Source organism: Ochotona curzoniae, unplaced genomic scaffold (assembly GCF_017591425.1).
Source record: "Ochotona curzoniae isolate NIBS_2020 unplaced genomic scaffold, NIBS_Ocur_1.0 contig_2723, whole genome shotgun sequence".
NCBI lineage: Eukaryota > Metazoa > Chordata > Mammalia > Lagomorpha > Ochotonidae > Ochotona > Ochotona curzoniae.
Window position 1 is genome coordinate 4,992,545 of NW_024465573.1, and position 15,220 is coordinate 5,007,764.

At 38.4% G+C, this 15,220-nt stretch overlaps 1 protein-coding gene across 8 annotated transcripts in view; it reads right to left on the bottom strand.

Moving 5' to 3' along the window:
* ARHGEF12 (Rho guanine nucleotide exchange factor 12) overlaps positions 1-15,220 on the bottom strand; it is a 142,324-nt gene that overhangs the window by 4,036 nt on the left and 123,068 nt on the right. For 7 of the 8 annotated variants that reach the window (XM_040976815.1, XM_040976809.1, XM_040976808.1 and 4 more), the window contains 11 exons: positions 13,177-13,277; positions 10,676-10,753; positions 9,468-9,543; positions 8,850-9,017; positions 7,201-7,288; positions 6,609-6,695; positions 6,407-6,486; positions 5,921-6,154; positions 2,978-3,448; positions 1,896-2,212; positions 494-563 (listed from right to left, as the gene is read on the bottom strand). In XM_040976815.1, coding sequence (XP_040832749.1) covers positions 494-563; positions 1,896-2,212; positions 2,978-3,448; positions 5,921-6,154; positions 6,407-6,486; positions 6,609-6,695; positions 7,201-7,288; positions 8,850-9,017; positions 9,468-9,543; positions 10,676-10,753; positions 13,177-13,277 — 1,770 coding nt within the window. The remainder of the gene's footprint in view (positions 1-493; positions 564-1,895; positions 2,213-2,977; positions 3,449-5,920; positions 6,155-6,406; positions 6,487-6,608; positions 6,696-7,200; positions 7,289-8,849; positions 9,018-9,467; positions 9,544-10,675; positions 10,754-13,176; positions 13,278-15,220) is intronic. The other variant, XM_040976810.1, reaches the window with a different exon arrangement.

Genomic DNA, 15,220 nt, shown 5'->3' on the forward strand with positions numbered 1-15,220 from the left:
CCTATGAAATATGTGGGCATGGCTCCATGACTGTTATTGAATCAAAACAGCCCCTCTGGAAAGAATGCAAACAAATGACTACCATCTGCTGATGAGAGGAGATGCTGATCTCATGGTCAGGGGCAGCAGAGAAGCATGAGACCAGAAGATGATCCATCCTCTACTCTAGGGGTCACAGCAGCATGTCTACATCTCACGTGGCAACTGCCATCTACCAGGTTCCCCCAGCACTCTGCCTTCTGCTTCTAAGAAGGCTGGGAGACACAAGAGGGGTGGCATGGGAACTGATAGCTGCAGTTCCTCTTGGACAGGAAGAGCAGTCAGCAGTCAAGAGCCTCTACTTGACAGATGATGCTTAGAGACAGCAATTCTTTAAAAACGGAAAAGAAACATAATCTCAGAAAGTGTTCCCTTTAAGGAACAGTGAATATTCATGCAGTGGACTGTCAGGCAAGAGGAGTCTTAGCTTTCGGATCCCACACTTTCCACATACCTGAGTGTTTATCTGTGAGGGCTGATCCAGCCAGCCTTTGGCAAAGAATGGTGTAACTTTCCTCCACCTTCTGTAAAATAAAACCCATACATTTTTCAATTAAACACCATGGCAAAAAAAAGAGCTGAAAATACACCCCCCTCTTTTTAAAATTATAGGCACATGCTCCCAGATTTTGACATTAACAATGAGCATTTTAAGGGGGCAATAAATTTCATTTTGTTTATTTCCCCTCTGAGTGTATAAATGTCCAAGAGATGATCAGAAAAGGCGATTCTTACACTCTAACAATTACCCTAAAAATCACCCTAAATCATGTGACACAGACAGCCAGCCTGCCCACAATGACACTTTGGTTGTCTCTTCTCATCAGTCACTAGATGATGTTACACAGAGTCCTTCAAACAGAGGAGATGCTAGCATGCTAAGTTAAAAGGCTAAGAATACTTTAAAATCTGTCCCTAGAGGCAGGTATTTGGTCTGGAGGTTTAAACATCAGTTGAGATGCTCACATCCCACTCTCAAGTCACTGGGTTTGACACCTGACTCCAATTCTTAACTCCCAATGCAGAGCCTAAGAAGCAGCAGGTGATGGCTCAAGCACCAAGGTCTCCGCACCCACATGGTAAACCTGTATTGAGTTCCCAGCTCTCAGCTTTGCCACGGTCGGGCTGAGCTATTGCAGGCATTTGGGGAGTAAACCAGCAGAGGGGAACTCTCTGTTTCTGTCCCTCTCAAACAAACCAACCAACCAACCAATAAGTAAATCTGTTCCCAAACCTCTCAATTAAGTGACATTAAAAAAATGTTTTGAGCTGTAACAGCTGTGCCCATCAAGGCAACCTTGAACAAATGGTGCTTTTCTCAGAAACTGTTACATAAATAAGCTTTCAGGTAGTCAGACCTTTAATTATCAATTTATAAAAATTCCATCCATACTCAGGTTTTAGATTACAGGAACCACTGAAGCCCATTTCTGTCTGTCATAGCATCTGGGAAACTGCCAACTTTGCCTAATGAGTCACAGGTAATTAATAGATGATAGTAAGGTACAGCGTTTCCTAAGACTAGATTCTTAACTATACAAACCCCACTTATCCCGGTCTGATGTTTCTATCATCCCATGTAGGCCAGCCAACCACCCAGGGGCGTTTTTAGGTTCTTAAACTTATCAATTTACACAAACACACCATTTATAGAGCTACACCGTTTTCTGTCACAAGAAAAATTAATGCTGATCTGCCATTTTGTCCAAGCCTACTTATGGATATTAGTTACAGCAAACACAAAGATCTAAAACCTACACAAAGTCATGAACACTGGCATTTCGGGAACTCTGTACTTCCTCTCTGCTAAATGTACTTCATTATCAAGTCCTAACATGTTGACATGTGTGAGGTACCTTTAAGTGTTCAAGGTCAGCCTCTATTTTATGAATGTACTCCATGATCTGGCTGTGTGAATCTGTACAAGACAGAGGACTCTGGATCTCAAAGCAGGAATCCTCCATAGCTCCCCAGCGCTGCTGCATCAGGAATTCCGGGCTGAAGGGTGAAACAACCTCCTCAGAACGAGTATTCTGGGGAGAATCCTGCTGCGGGTAGGGGGAGTCCACAGAGGGCATGCCTGTGGTGGGCTGCAGGCCGAGTGAGGAGGCGACCTCCTCGTCTGTGGAGCTCTCCTGCATCAGTTCATAGCCATCAAGGAGCAGACAGGTTCCTGTCGACAGAGACAGAGCAACTTCAATGAGATCAGTGCTGCCCTCACAAAAAGAAGCAGGATGCTGAGACTTGGACAAGCTGGCAAACAAGAGGAAACATCATTAGTTCCCAAGTTTAAGTACATCAGAATTCTCTCACTTCAGATTAAAGATAAACTTAGCCAGTTTTTATGGCAATTTCTGAGTAATTTTGTGAATTTGCATTCTGAAAGTTTAAGGCTGGAAACAACAGTCTCTATATGATCCTGCTACCATTTCTCCTGCCAGTAACCTCCTCCACCTCAGAGAACTACAGAACCTAAATACAGAAACCTCGCTACTAATGCTCAGCCCACCCCGCTCTCCACACAAACTCTATGCTCAGGTATCCACACGGTTTTCTCTAAGGACTAAGAGCTCTACTGGAACACTACCTCAACAGAGGATCCTTATTGGCTTCCGTTCCCTTACTCTGACCCAGTCTTCCTCCTAGTTGCTATCTGATGTCAATTATTTATTTGTCTATTTACTACTACTCCTTTTCCTCCTAGTACTTAATCTTAATGAAAGTGGAAATGTTTTTCTCCGTTTTACTCACGGTCACGTATTATAGCAACAGGATGAAGTCTGATATACAGCAGAGTAAATATTTACTGAATGAAGGAATAAATACTACACACACACACACACACACACACACACTGCTTCAATACCAAAACACTGAATTCAGCACACAGGACATTTAACAAGCATCAAAATCAAGTTTAAATGTGAAAGAAACTTGCCTGAGATGTGTAAATTAACATCGCTCTCTTCCTTTTTAGCTGTGCCATCACCTTCTGATGGATTATCATCACTATGTGCTTCACGGGCATCAAAAAAGTGCTCTCCACTTTCATCCAGACCCCCTTCTGGCTCTGTGGTAGGTATCTCTGGGGTCATAATCATGTGGTCCATTACTAAAATGCTACTTGCCTGGCTCTCTTGGGATGCCAGTACCACTGAATCCCGTCGAACAGAAGATTCAGTTGAAGTCCGTGCACTGTAACAAGTTGCAATGTCACCAGTTCCAGTTCTAACAGGCACCTGTCCTTCACCAGCGTGACAGTCCTTAACAGTTTCAGAGTTCCTGGTTCCGCTGTCTGCCTGTACCCCCTGAGAGGCTGTCCTCTGTCTTGGGAAATGTTGCCAATCTTCCTGAGTGCTTTTCTCAGTCAAACCCAACTCTTGGACCAGCAGCTGCTTCAGTAAGTCCACTAAAGATTTAAGAATGGGGTAAGAAAAACAGAAAGCACATTTGCAACTAAAGTCTCAGACTGCCAAATTAAATTAGTTGAATTATGAATGATTTCTGAATTAGGTATCTTTTACAAACACATAGTAAAATATTAATTTTACACCATTTTTAAATTTTGCTTTGAAAAGCGGAATAAAGCACCACCTCCCAGAGAAGACACTGGACTAGAAAAAAGCTGGCATTTTGAATATAGAAATATTTCTGCTTAGAATTCCTAAAAATCCAGTAGTTGCCTCTATTTTCTCTGTGATTTAACTAAAATAATACTCCAAAAGTGCTTGGGGTGCTGAAATACCCCGAAAGGATGTTGGCATGTTGTCTTAAACTAGGTAAGGAAAGCTAGAAGTTCTATTCTAGTAGCAGACACCACAGGCTTGGGCTTATTTTTTCTAGTTGTATCAGACACTTAGAGCATTTACGATTTATAACAACCCAAAAACTTTCTCTAAATAGCGAGAAACAAAAAAAATTTTTTTATGAAATTTTAATTTGAACAATTGTGGTAACATTGTAATTTCAAGGACTAAGTCTTTTTTTTTTTTTAATTACCTTACTGCTAATTTCTTTAGCTCAGTGAAAATAAGAACCAGCTCAATTTTAATGGCCAAAGTGCATTCACACAGTGCTAGTTACGAGAGCAATGCTAATTAAACCACTTTAACTCACTCAAACTGCTACTTTTGGATGAAACAGAAGAAACTAGATTCAAACATTTGAGACAATCCCCCTCTCTTTATCACAGTTTTGGCTTCTACCTGTTTTTTGAAGTAGCAGTTTCTAACCAGGTCTGAGTGCCTGACCCTTTTGTCTTTCTGCTTTACATTCACTTACTGAGACATGCTCTAGGGTTTGACTTTGACACTCAAATCTATCTCTTAATCACTCTTCAACGTTCCGGTGCTAAAACTCTATTCCACTAATCACTTCCTCATGAAGGGTTTTCCATCCATTAACTTAATCCCAGCATGCTTTAAAACTGAGCCTATAATCTCTAAAAAAGGGGGAAAAAAATCAAGTGCATTTGCAGCAGGAGATGACAGAGGCACTGGTGGTCCTTCCTCTTATTTCTGGTGAGAACACTTAAATTACCTTAAACACGCCCTTTCCTTTACACTCACATCCATGGATGTCAATTGTGTTAAGTCATTGTTGATTTCTTACTTTGCATTTATTCCTTTAGACACCATTTTTGTTGAAACCCTTTTACTCTGAAGCCCAGATTATTACAATTATAGCCACAGTAAACATACCATTCCAAACCTTCTATTCAAATCCTTGCACAGCTCTTAGCCAAATTAATATTTTCTCATTAGCTACTTCCTAGCTTAAAAATTTCAAATGTTTTGGGCCAGTGCTGTGGCACAGTGAGCTCAGCTGCAGTGCCTGCATTCCCTATGGGAACCAGGTTGAGTCCTGGGTGCTCCACTTCTGACCCAACTCCCTCCTAAAGTGCTTGGGGAAGCACTAAAAGATGATCCACGTGCCAGGGCCCCCCGCCCATGTGGCAGAACCAGAAAAAGGTCTCAACTCCTGGCTTCAGCATCGCTTAGCACTGGCTGTTATGACCATTTAGGGAGCAAAGTAGCAAATGGAAGATCTCTCTCCCTTTGCTTCATCTCCCTCTCTATCTCTGCCTTTTAAACAAACTTTAAAAAAAAATTCATACAATTAGGGCAATTTTCCCCTATCTTGGTCCAGCTGAGAGATGTGCTGTCTTCCCATTTAAACAGTGATTCTCAACTAGACGTGGCAGTGAATGGGGCGGGGGGAGGAGGGTAGGAGGCAACTGTGCAATGTATACATACATAAACATGTACCTAGACACGTGTATGACATAAGCCATGTGGATAATACTATAAATCCACAACAAAGCCACAGGAATATGCATGCAGTTTGGGAAACTCCTCAAAACATTATGCAGTTCCATTTTTAAAGTTTAGAAGACCCAATTTCATATTTCAAGTTCATCTGAGCTAGAATCAAGAGCACATCTATATTCCCACCCCCATTACTCATACTCCTTTAACTTACATGGTCTATCATAGGCCACTGCCTCTGTGCTTCTAGTCCTATTACTATCTTTATCAGGATGGGTTCTATTCTACTATATATCCATTTGACTCTTCAAGGCATAATCCCGTCTCCATTCTTTCTGCAGTGTCTCACTTCTCTGGTTACCCTACTCAGATCAATTCTTACATACCCACATTGTTACTATTTGAGTGTCTGTATCAAAAGGCAGGAGTGGCAGAGATATGGGGCTGCAGGAGTAGGGTGGCGAGTAGAATTTCTATCATCTTTCCCAATTAGAATCTAAGTTTTTTAAAGGGGGAAGTCACACTTTATACTTCTTGAATTCTCCCTGAATGGCTGTACACTATCCATCGCCATACTTAATAACCACCCATAACAACTTATGTATAAAACTTACAATTCCTTAGTGCATCCGTAGCCCACCGTTCTTCTGAGACAGGCAAGTACGAATCTGGGATTGTGATCTGATAATTTACTCCAGCTTCCTTTAGTGTTCCATCTGAATTCTGCTCCTTTGCAAACTGTCTCTCAGTCACAAAGAGATCATCTACCTCCGATTTTCCAGAAGTACTCAGTGAATGAGACTGAGGTTTTGATGATATTAAGGGAGCTTCTAATCCCAAATCTCTATCTATTCAAAGGAACAGAAAAGGTAGAGCATATCGTAATATAACTTTTAATATAAAAAATAACCACATAAGCTAGAGAAGTCATCTGTTAAGTAAAAAAACACAGCATTAGTACAATGGCACTCAGAAATGACTTGTCAAATTTGTTAACCTAAACTCCAAATTTGCATGACTACAAAAGTTTCAAAGTTTCTTTGCATTTCAATAATCTAACAGACTACATTTTTCCTGGTAAACTTAACAGATAGGTTTACCTGGGCTTCGCAGGCCAGTGACTGAAATGCCATGATGTTCTCCTTTTAATTTTGAAGGTTCTTCTTCATCATTGTCTCCTCTGTAAAATAACAATTTAGCTTCATGAGGTGACTAAACATCACTGTAACAAAATGTAAGTTTTCCATTCCTTTAAAAATCAAGACCACAAACTAAGTCCTACTAAAGCCAAAAAACACTCACTCGCAAGATGGAGATTCTGATAATGGGATTGGCTTTGTGGATTGCTCCTTCACTGATGCAGCCATCCTACAGATAAGGTCCTGCCAGCTTCACAAAGTTACAGAAGAATCCAAAGCACAAAAAAGAAAGGAAAACAGAAACACCTTTGAACACATTCAGAAAGTAAAACTTAAACCAGAACAAATCAGAAACTGAGCCAATCAATCCAGAAACAAACGAACTTTAAAAAAACAAACAAAAATTCCTCCAATTATGGCATCTTGATTTCAGCAATATGCCATTAATTAGATATTCCAGAACCCTTTTAAAGAATAACTTAGCACCATTGTGGGTACATTGTCTACTACAAAACTCACTTAATGCTTCTGAAAAATTTCTTAGGAAATACATTTTCAACAAAATAGAACCAAAATAAATGATCTCAATCTAGAAAGAATAAATTCTTAGCGGAACATTGCTAGTATACAGAAAAAGTGGATGAATTCCATACAGTTTTGGTTTTTAGAGTCCTATTGTAAAAACAAAGGCTTTTGGAATATTATACTTTGAAGCAATGCTACAATACAACAAGCAAGCTATATATAATACATACACAGTCTTCTCTGAAACCGTCTGTGCCACTAGTTCATAAATTTGGGCTCCATTGTCTGACATGGAGATGACAAAAAAAGCTTTGTTATCTGGAAAAATAAGACAAAAATTACTCTACCATTTAAGAGAGGTCATGAGGGTTACTTCTAGGGCCTTGAAAACAGTCTCCACACTAATCTAGATAAAGATTATACATGTTTATTTTGTAAAAATGCATCAAATTGCATTTAAAATATGTGCAGTTTATTTCTATGTTGTACATATATTTCAATAACATAAATATTGTAAAATTAACAATGATTCCACAGTAACTTTTGTTTAATGTCAAAACTTAAAACTTCTGGGGCAGGCACTTGACCCAGCAATTAGGGCACTGGTTGGGAAAACTGCATCCCATATCAGTGTGCCTAAGTCTTAGCTTCCCTCTCCATTTCAGCTTCTTAAAGAATTTACTTGAAACGCAGAGTTACACAAAGAGAGGAAGAGACAGAGAGTGAGCAACAAGACAGAGCGAGCTTTCACTGCTGGCTTGTTCCACAAATGGCCACAGTGGTCAAGACTGGCCCAGGCTGAAGCCAGGAACCTCATCCAGATCTCCTGCAGAGATGACTTTCTGTTCATTTTTCAGGTCATTAGCAGCGAGCTAGACTGGAATTGGAGCGGCTTTGAAGCAAACCATGCCACTATGGGATGCTGGTACTGTAGGAGACAGTTTTCCTGCTACAATATCAATTGCTATTCCAGGTTCTTACTAATGCATTGCCTTAGAGGCAGCAGTGACAGCTTAAGTAACTGGGTTCCCATCACCCATATGGAGGGACCAAAACAGAGTTCAGTATTTCTGACTCTGGCCTGGCCTACCCCTGATCACTGTTGGCATTTGGGAAGGGACCAAATAGATGCTGGCTTTGTCTCTCAAATAAATAAGTAATTATAAAAATCTGAACTGCTAAACACTATTTACTGTATTTACTGTATTTATTTTAAACTACCCTTTTATTAGTTAATAAAACTTTGTCCTCATGGAACCGTAATGTTTAAGAGGGTCCTTCTAGTTAGTGCCATTAAAGTACTACTTCCCAATTTACACTGATTTTTTTCCTTTTTACTATTTTGTTTATAGGAGGGGAATAAATTTTATGCATTTTATAATACAGGTCTATCAGCATGATGGTACCACCTACCTTCTTACCTACATCCCACGCTACCTCCTTTTTTTTTAAATTAACTTTTATAATGACATACTTTCAGTTCATTTCATAATCACAGACTTAACCTTCCATTCCATAAACAAACAGCAAGCAGAAAGAGGCAAAATATACCTACTTCCTTCCATTTTACCAAGTCAAAAACATACCACCCTTCTTAATGCAGATTACCTCTCAAGGCACTATCTTTGCTGGAATAAAAGACTGAAGGGATTGAATAAAAACTTCAAAATACAGAAAATGACTCAGAGAAGCTAGACATCTGAAATAATTTTGAATTAAAATTTTGTGACTCACTTTCTAACCAGTGAATACATTTCATGTAAGTTGCCCAGGAATCTAAAAGAAAAACTGCATGCCAGTTGTGCTGTTTAAGCAATGACTATCTCTTACAAGCCTATAATGAAGCTGTAGGCTAGTACTCTGCGGTGAACATACTTACCTGTTGCCACCTGGCGAACCAGCACTGTATTCAACTTAATGACAGGGCTAAATGTGTGTTTGCTATCAGCTGTAGATGCCAGAATCTTACTATGACACCTTAACACCAATCTATCATCTTGCTTTTGTAACAATACAAGAATGTCTTCCAGCAGCAATGTATACAGATCTAGAAATAAAAATGCAGGAATGGTGTAAGTACATAATGTATTTAATAACTTTATTTTTGATCAACATAGTAAATTTTCCAAATTTACTTGTACAATGACTTTTCACAATTTCATATAATTGATGTTTATTTTATTTCACAAAGTGTCAGTCTATGACTAGCAGGAAATAAAAGCAGGATTTTCTCCTCACAGATTGTTTGAGATCTACTGTTCTAAAGAAAGTTTAAAAGACTTACTAGAACACAAGAATGATGGAGACAATTAAATTATTACAAAGCCTCCTACTAAATTCTTTAGCACCTTAAATGAATACTTAGCACACTTTGCATGTAACATTATAGGACAGCAAATCTTTCAAATTACTCTGACTGCATCACTTTGGGATATGGAACATTTCTTATTTTCCTTTCTCCATGCCATCTAAAATTAATGAACAACATCAGACCTACCAATAGTTTTATCTCTATTCACTTTCCAAACCAATGGCCCTTCATGAATCATCTTCCTTTTTGTTAAGTCCAAATTCTGCCAAAATAGAGAAAATCGTGTGCAAATTATACACAAGTACTTCATTAAATCAAATTGTATATTTTACTCTTTTCAATAAATCCTTGTATAAAAGATACCAATTGCATTCAATGATCATTACTGCTATCAGTTTTGTTTCTTTCTTTTTAATTGCAGAAGTAGACAGTGAAAAACAGCTCCCATTTCTTGGCTCACTCCTCAACCTGACAGAAACCAGGAACTCAATCTAGGCTCCCATGTGGGTGGCAGAAACAGCTGCTGAAGACATCAGCTCTGTTTCCTAGTGTTTGTATGAGCAGGAAGCTGGAATACAGATCTGGAGGCACAGACAGACAGGAATCTTAGCCTGCAACTTGACTTAAAGCTTAATGTCGGTCCCTGTGTTAATGTTGGAATAAATACTACATTAAACTGCATATATTTTTCTAAAAAGGAAAAGCAACCTCTGAGGTCTAAGGCTCTAATTCCAAAGAAAATTCTAAGAAACAGCACTCATCATTGCAGGACTGCTTTTAAGTAGTAACAACTTACTAGCAAGAAATTCATCGCTTAGTGTTAGTAGCTATACAAAAATCTCACTCTCTGGAAGTTAAGGACATGCTTTTTGATAAACTGTTACCTATATCTCAAAAGTTTATAGTAAACAGCTATTAAATAAATCAGCTGTAACAACCACATAGTTTGCTGAAAAATCAATTGCTGAAAAGTTAAAATAAATGCTCAAATAATGGAACTGGTAATTAGCAAATATTTTACCATTATTCTTGTAAAACAACTTCAAGTTTTATGCTTCTGAAGAGCTTCTTGGGGAAAAAACCCCAAGCTTACTTTTATTCAAGATCTGGGAAGATACTGTAGAAAGCAGTCTTACTTTTATTCAAACTACAGAAGGTAGTGAAATGAAATAGTAATTACTATTCCTTACTAGTGTACAAATTTCTGACATGTGAAGCTAAAATAATCTTTCACACCAATCAAACATTCAAAAGGCAGAAAAAAGTCATAACTACAGATAATCTATGACACAGAGACTCCCTGCTCAGGTTATACATATTCCCCCTGATATGTTAATTACCTGCCAGGTCTTTAGTACATTTTATTTTTTAATTATGATTAGACCATCTCTCACCCTGAGCTCTTCCACATTTGGGTACTCTGACAACTTCAGATTGGAAGTATCAAGACGACGCTGATAATCTTCTAAGCGCTGTAAATTAGACAGGATGGAGCTAAGATTACTACTTCAGTCATCAATAACATTTTTTTCTACATCAAATGGATGTTTTTAATCTGCATTTTGCTGAGCTCTCTGAAGCATTAGAAGTGACTGACAACGTACTCTCTTCAAACAATTCTTCCTTTGGCTTTGGAAATACACACTCCTAGTTTTCTTCCATCCTTTGGCTGTTCTTCCTCAAACTTTTTTTTCAAACTCATTAGCATCTAATGAGTTTATGTTTATTTTCTGAACATGCAAATCATGCACACAGTACCAAATTGAAGAAGGAATGTGAGGCACACAAAGAAATGCTAAGTTTCACTCCAACCTGTCCTTTCTTCATGACCCAATTTTCTCAAAACAAATAATCATTAACACTCCACCTGGGCGATCTTTCAGAAAAATCCTTCACACAAATAATCCATGTGGAAGTAACACATAAGCCTCTACCTGGTATATGTGTGGATCCTTTTAAAAAACTAGATATGACAGCATAATATACTCATATGTGGATTCCACTGTGTATAAAACTTAAACAATGTATCTTGGAAACTGTTTCACCTTACTACATACAGAAAGCAGACATTTTTCTAAAATAGCCACATGGTATTCAACTACAAGAATGAACTGTAATTTATTTAACTATACCTTACTGATAGATATTATGGTTGCTGCTAATCTCCCATAGTAAATACTTTAACTGCATGGCCTTAAGCACTTGACCTGTACACCTACATAGTTTTATTTGTAGAACACATTTCTAGAGCTGTTGGATCAAAGTTATGCACATTTTCCTTGAAAACTGTAAAAATTCTCAAAGAAAGGTCTGAATCAATATACTGAACATCCATATACCCTCACCTACACTCTGCAAGTAATATTCACTATATCTGTTTTATTATTTATCTATGCATTTAATTCATCCTTCTACCTACCTATCAGTCCATTTATTGGATGCATTTCAAAACAAACCTTATATAGAAATATAACTTAGTTCTAAACATTTCGATATGCATATCATTAACAAAGGTTTAACATTTGTTTACAAATTTTTCAAAAGTAAGTTTTACACAATGAAGCACACACTTTTCCATGAATTTTGACAGGTATATACATTTATGCAAATCTGTATCAAGATACAAAACACTATCAGTACTCCAGAAAGTTTCCTCATACCTGTCCACAGGTAATGTTTACCCCAAGTTTCCAGTCCCAATCATTTTTCTGATAACATTAGTTTTACTTCTTAAAATTTCAAAAAAAAAAAAAGAGTTACATGCATATAAGTCTTTCAGGTCTGGTTCAACTCAGCATAATGCTTATGAGCTTTATCTGCATATCAGCAATTTATTCTTTTTTATCACAAGTAGTATTCTATATAATGACCAAACTATAGCTGGTTTCTCTCCTCTCCTGCAAATGAATTCTTGAGCTGTCCCCAGTTTCTTGTTACTGTGAATAAGGTTGCAGTAAACATCCCTATGTAAGTTTGTTGGTGGGCATTTATCTATTTATTTTTCTTCTCCTGGGTAAATCACAAAAGTACAGAATTTGGGTAAGGGGCAGATTTAGATAAGTATGGTCAAGTTTCCCTCTGTGGTTTTATTGTTTCACATCCAATACAATATTTGTTGTACTTCTGTTACCACATCCTTACCAAGATTCTGAATTCCTAGAAATTCACACCTATGTTCATGGACTAAATTATTCTTTGCATGCTCACCATCTTAAATTCCTCTTCCTCCATTTTTTTTTAAAAGATTTATTTATTTTTAAAGAAAGGCAGATATAAAGAGAGAAGGAGAGACAGAAAGATCTTCCATCTGCTGTTCACTCTCCTAGTGGCTACAATGGCCGGAACAGAGCTAATCCAAAACCAGGAGCCAGGAGCTTTCACCAGGTCTCCCACACGGGTGCAGGGTCCCACGGCTTTGGGCCTTTCTCAACTGCCTTGCTAGGCGCAAGCAGAGAGCTGGATGGGAAGCAGCCTATTCATGTTGTCTTGAAATTGTACTGCACAGTGGCTATCAACACATACATAAAATATAGGCACTATCTATAATCAGTTAAATACCTTTTTATATTGTTAAGACACTAAATCAGTATGGACAGTTATTGTGTTCATTTCCCAACCATTCTATATACCCTGTGCCTAGCAGATAGTGCATGCTCTATAAATCTTTATTTAAAGTTATTGAGCAAACAAGCAATAACAGACGCTCAAAAAAAAAATTATTCAAATACAACTCCGTATACCACTGCAAAATTGATCTGGACTCATTTTACATGAATAGCTAATAAATGTCCCCTCTATCAATTATGTGACTAGTTCCAATTATTATTTTATAGATTCCATGTAATACTAATACTCTCCCAACTTCATTCTGCATCTTTTTGCTTTCTTTTTTTACCTGCTTGTTTTCTGCCTCCTTGACAGCTTGATTTACATAATTTAAGATCTGACGACAGTGATCTGCAGCTTTCTTCACCTTCTCCTTCTCTGTGGGCCATTCTAAACACAGGGAAAAATTCAAAACGCAAAATGGAGGAGATTAGAAAAAACACATAAGTCATACAAGTGAAATGTAACTTATGGCAACATTTATAGGAATACATTTTTAACGCTGAGTTTTTAAATCAGGTCAAACCTATTCAGATTCTCTAATCATTAACAGTTGATACTTCTTATGATAGCACATTAAAGCATAAACTCTAATTTTTAAGAAAGAAATCATAGTATAGAACCTCCAATCTGAGGGTGATGCTTTAGATAACGTATCAGGTCACACTGCAGGGTGCAGGTCTCATTCATTTTTTTTTAAAGACTTATTTTTATTATTTTTTTATTGGAAAGGCAGATATACAGAGAGGAAGATCTTCTGTCCGATGATTCACACCCCAAGTGAGCAAAACGGCCGATACTATGCCGTTCCGAAGCCAGGAGCCTCTTCCGGGTCTCCGACGCGGGTGCAGGGTCCCAAAGCTTTGGACCGTCCTCGACTGCTTTCCCGGGCCACAGGCAGGGAGCTGGAAGGGAAGCAGGGCTGCCAGGATAGAACTGGCGCCCATATGGGATCGCGGGCGTGCAAGGCGAGGACCTTAACCACTGCGCCACCGTGCTTGGCCCAATCATTCATTTTTATAAGCTGTGCAAGTTGGACCGATCTCTCTGCCTATAATTTCAGTGCAGAGCTTATGTAAAATTATGTCCAGTAAGCAGTATTTTAAATAACATAATAAAAAAACCCTGAGATTTATTTAAAGCAAATGTATTACAACATTTCAACCAATAAAATTAATGAAAATGCATTATATCTACAAATATAAAGAGTAACAAATGATTAGAACACTCAAAATTGGAGCTGGGGTTGTAGCAGACTACCAGTTAAAATCGTGGCTGCTTTTTCTGATCCAGCTTTCTGCTAACACACTCAAGAAAGCAACAAAAGAAGGTCCATGTGCATGGGCCCCTGTCTCCCACACAGGAAACACAGATGGAATTCCAGGATCCTGGCTTTGGTCTGGCTTAGTCCTGATCACTGTAGCTATTTAGGGGTGAACCAGCAGGTGGAAGTTCAACTTGTCTCTCTCTCTTTTTTTTTTCTTACACCCTCTCTGACTGTCTGCCATTCAAACAGATAAATACATTCTTTAACAACAGAACATTCAAAATTATAACCCTATAAATATAGCCCCAACTATAATGGACATGCACACAGATTTTTAAATTATTTATTCATCTATTTTGTTTAAAAGGCAGAGAAAAGGAGAGAAGGGAGTGGAGGAGAGCAGGGAACAAACACATGTGCTCCTATCCACTGATTCATCCCCCAAATGCCCACAAAAGCCATGGTTGGTCCAGTTCAAAGACTGGAGCCAGGAACTCAACCACTTGGCCATCACCTGCTACCCACCAGGGTCTGGATTAGCTGGAAGCTAATTTTAACCACTCCAACAGACACCTGCCCCCAAATATGCATGTTAAAGTGTAAATATAAAGATGTACGAATGTAAAATCACTTCTGTTACCAAGTACCAAAAGTCAGAATTTTCCAATTATGAATTGAAATTCCTGAACGTAAGAAACAGGAGTTAGGCTCAGCACAGTAGCCTAGTGGCTAAAGTCCTCGCCTTGCACACACTGGGATCCCATATGGGCACCTGTTCGTATTCTGGTTGTTCCACTTCCCATCCAGCTCCCGATCTGTGGTCTGGGAAGGCAATATAGGATGACCCAAAGCTTTGGGACCCAAGCAGGAGACCCAGAAAAAGCTCCGGACTCCAGATTGGCTCAGCTCCGGCCGTTGTGGCCCACTTGGGGAATAAATCAGCAGACGGAAGATTTTTCTGTCTCCTTCTCTTTGTAAATCTGCCTTTTCAATAAAATCAATAAATCTTAAAAAAAAAACACAGGAGTCTGATTGTATGAAATTATTAACAAGCTTTAACATCAAC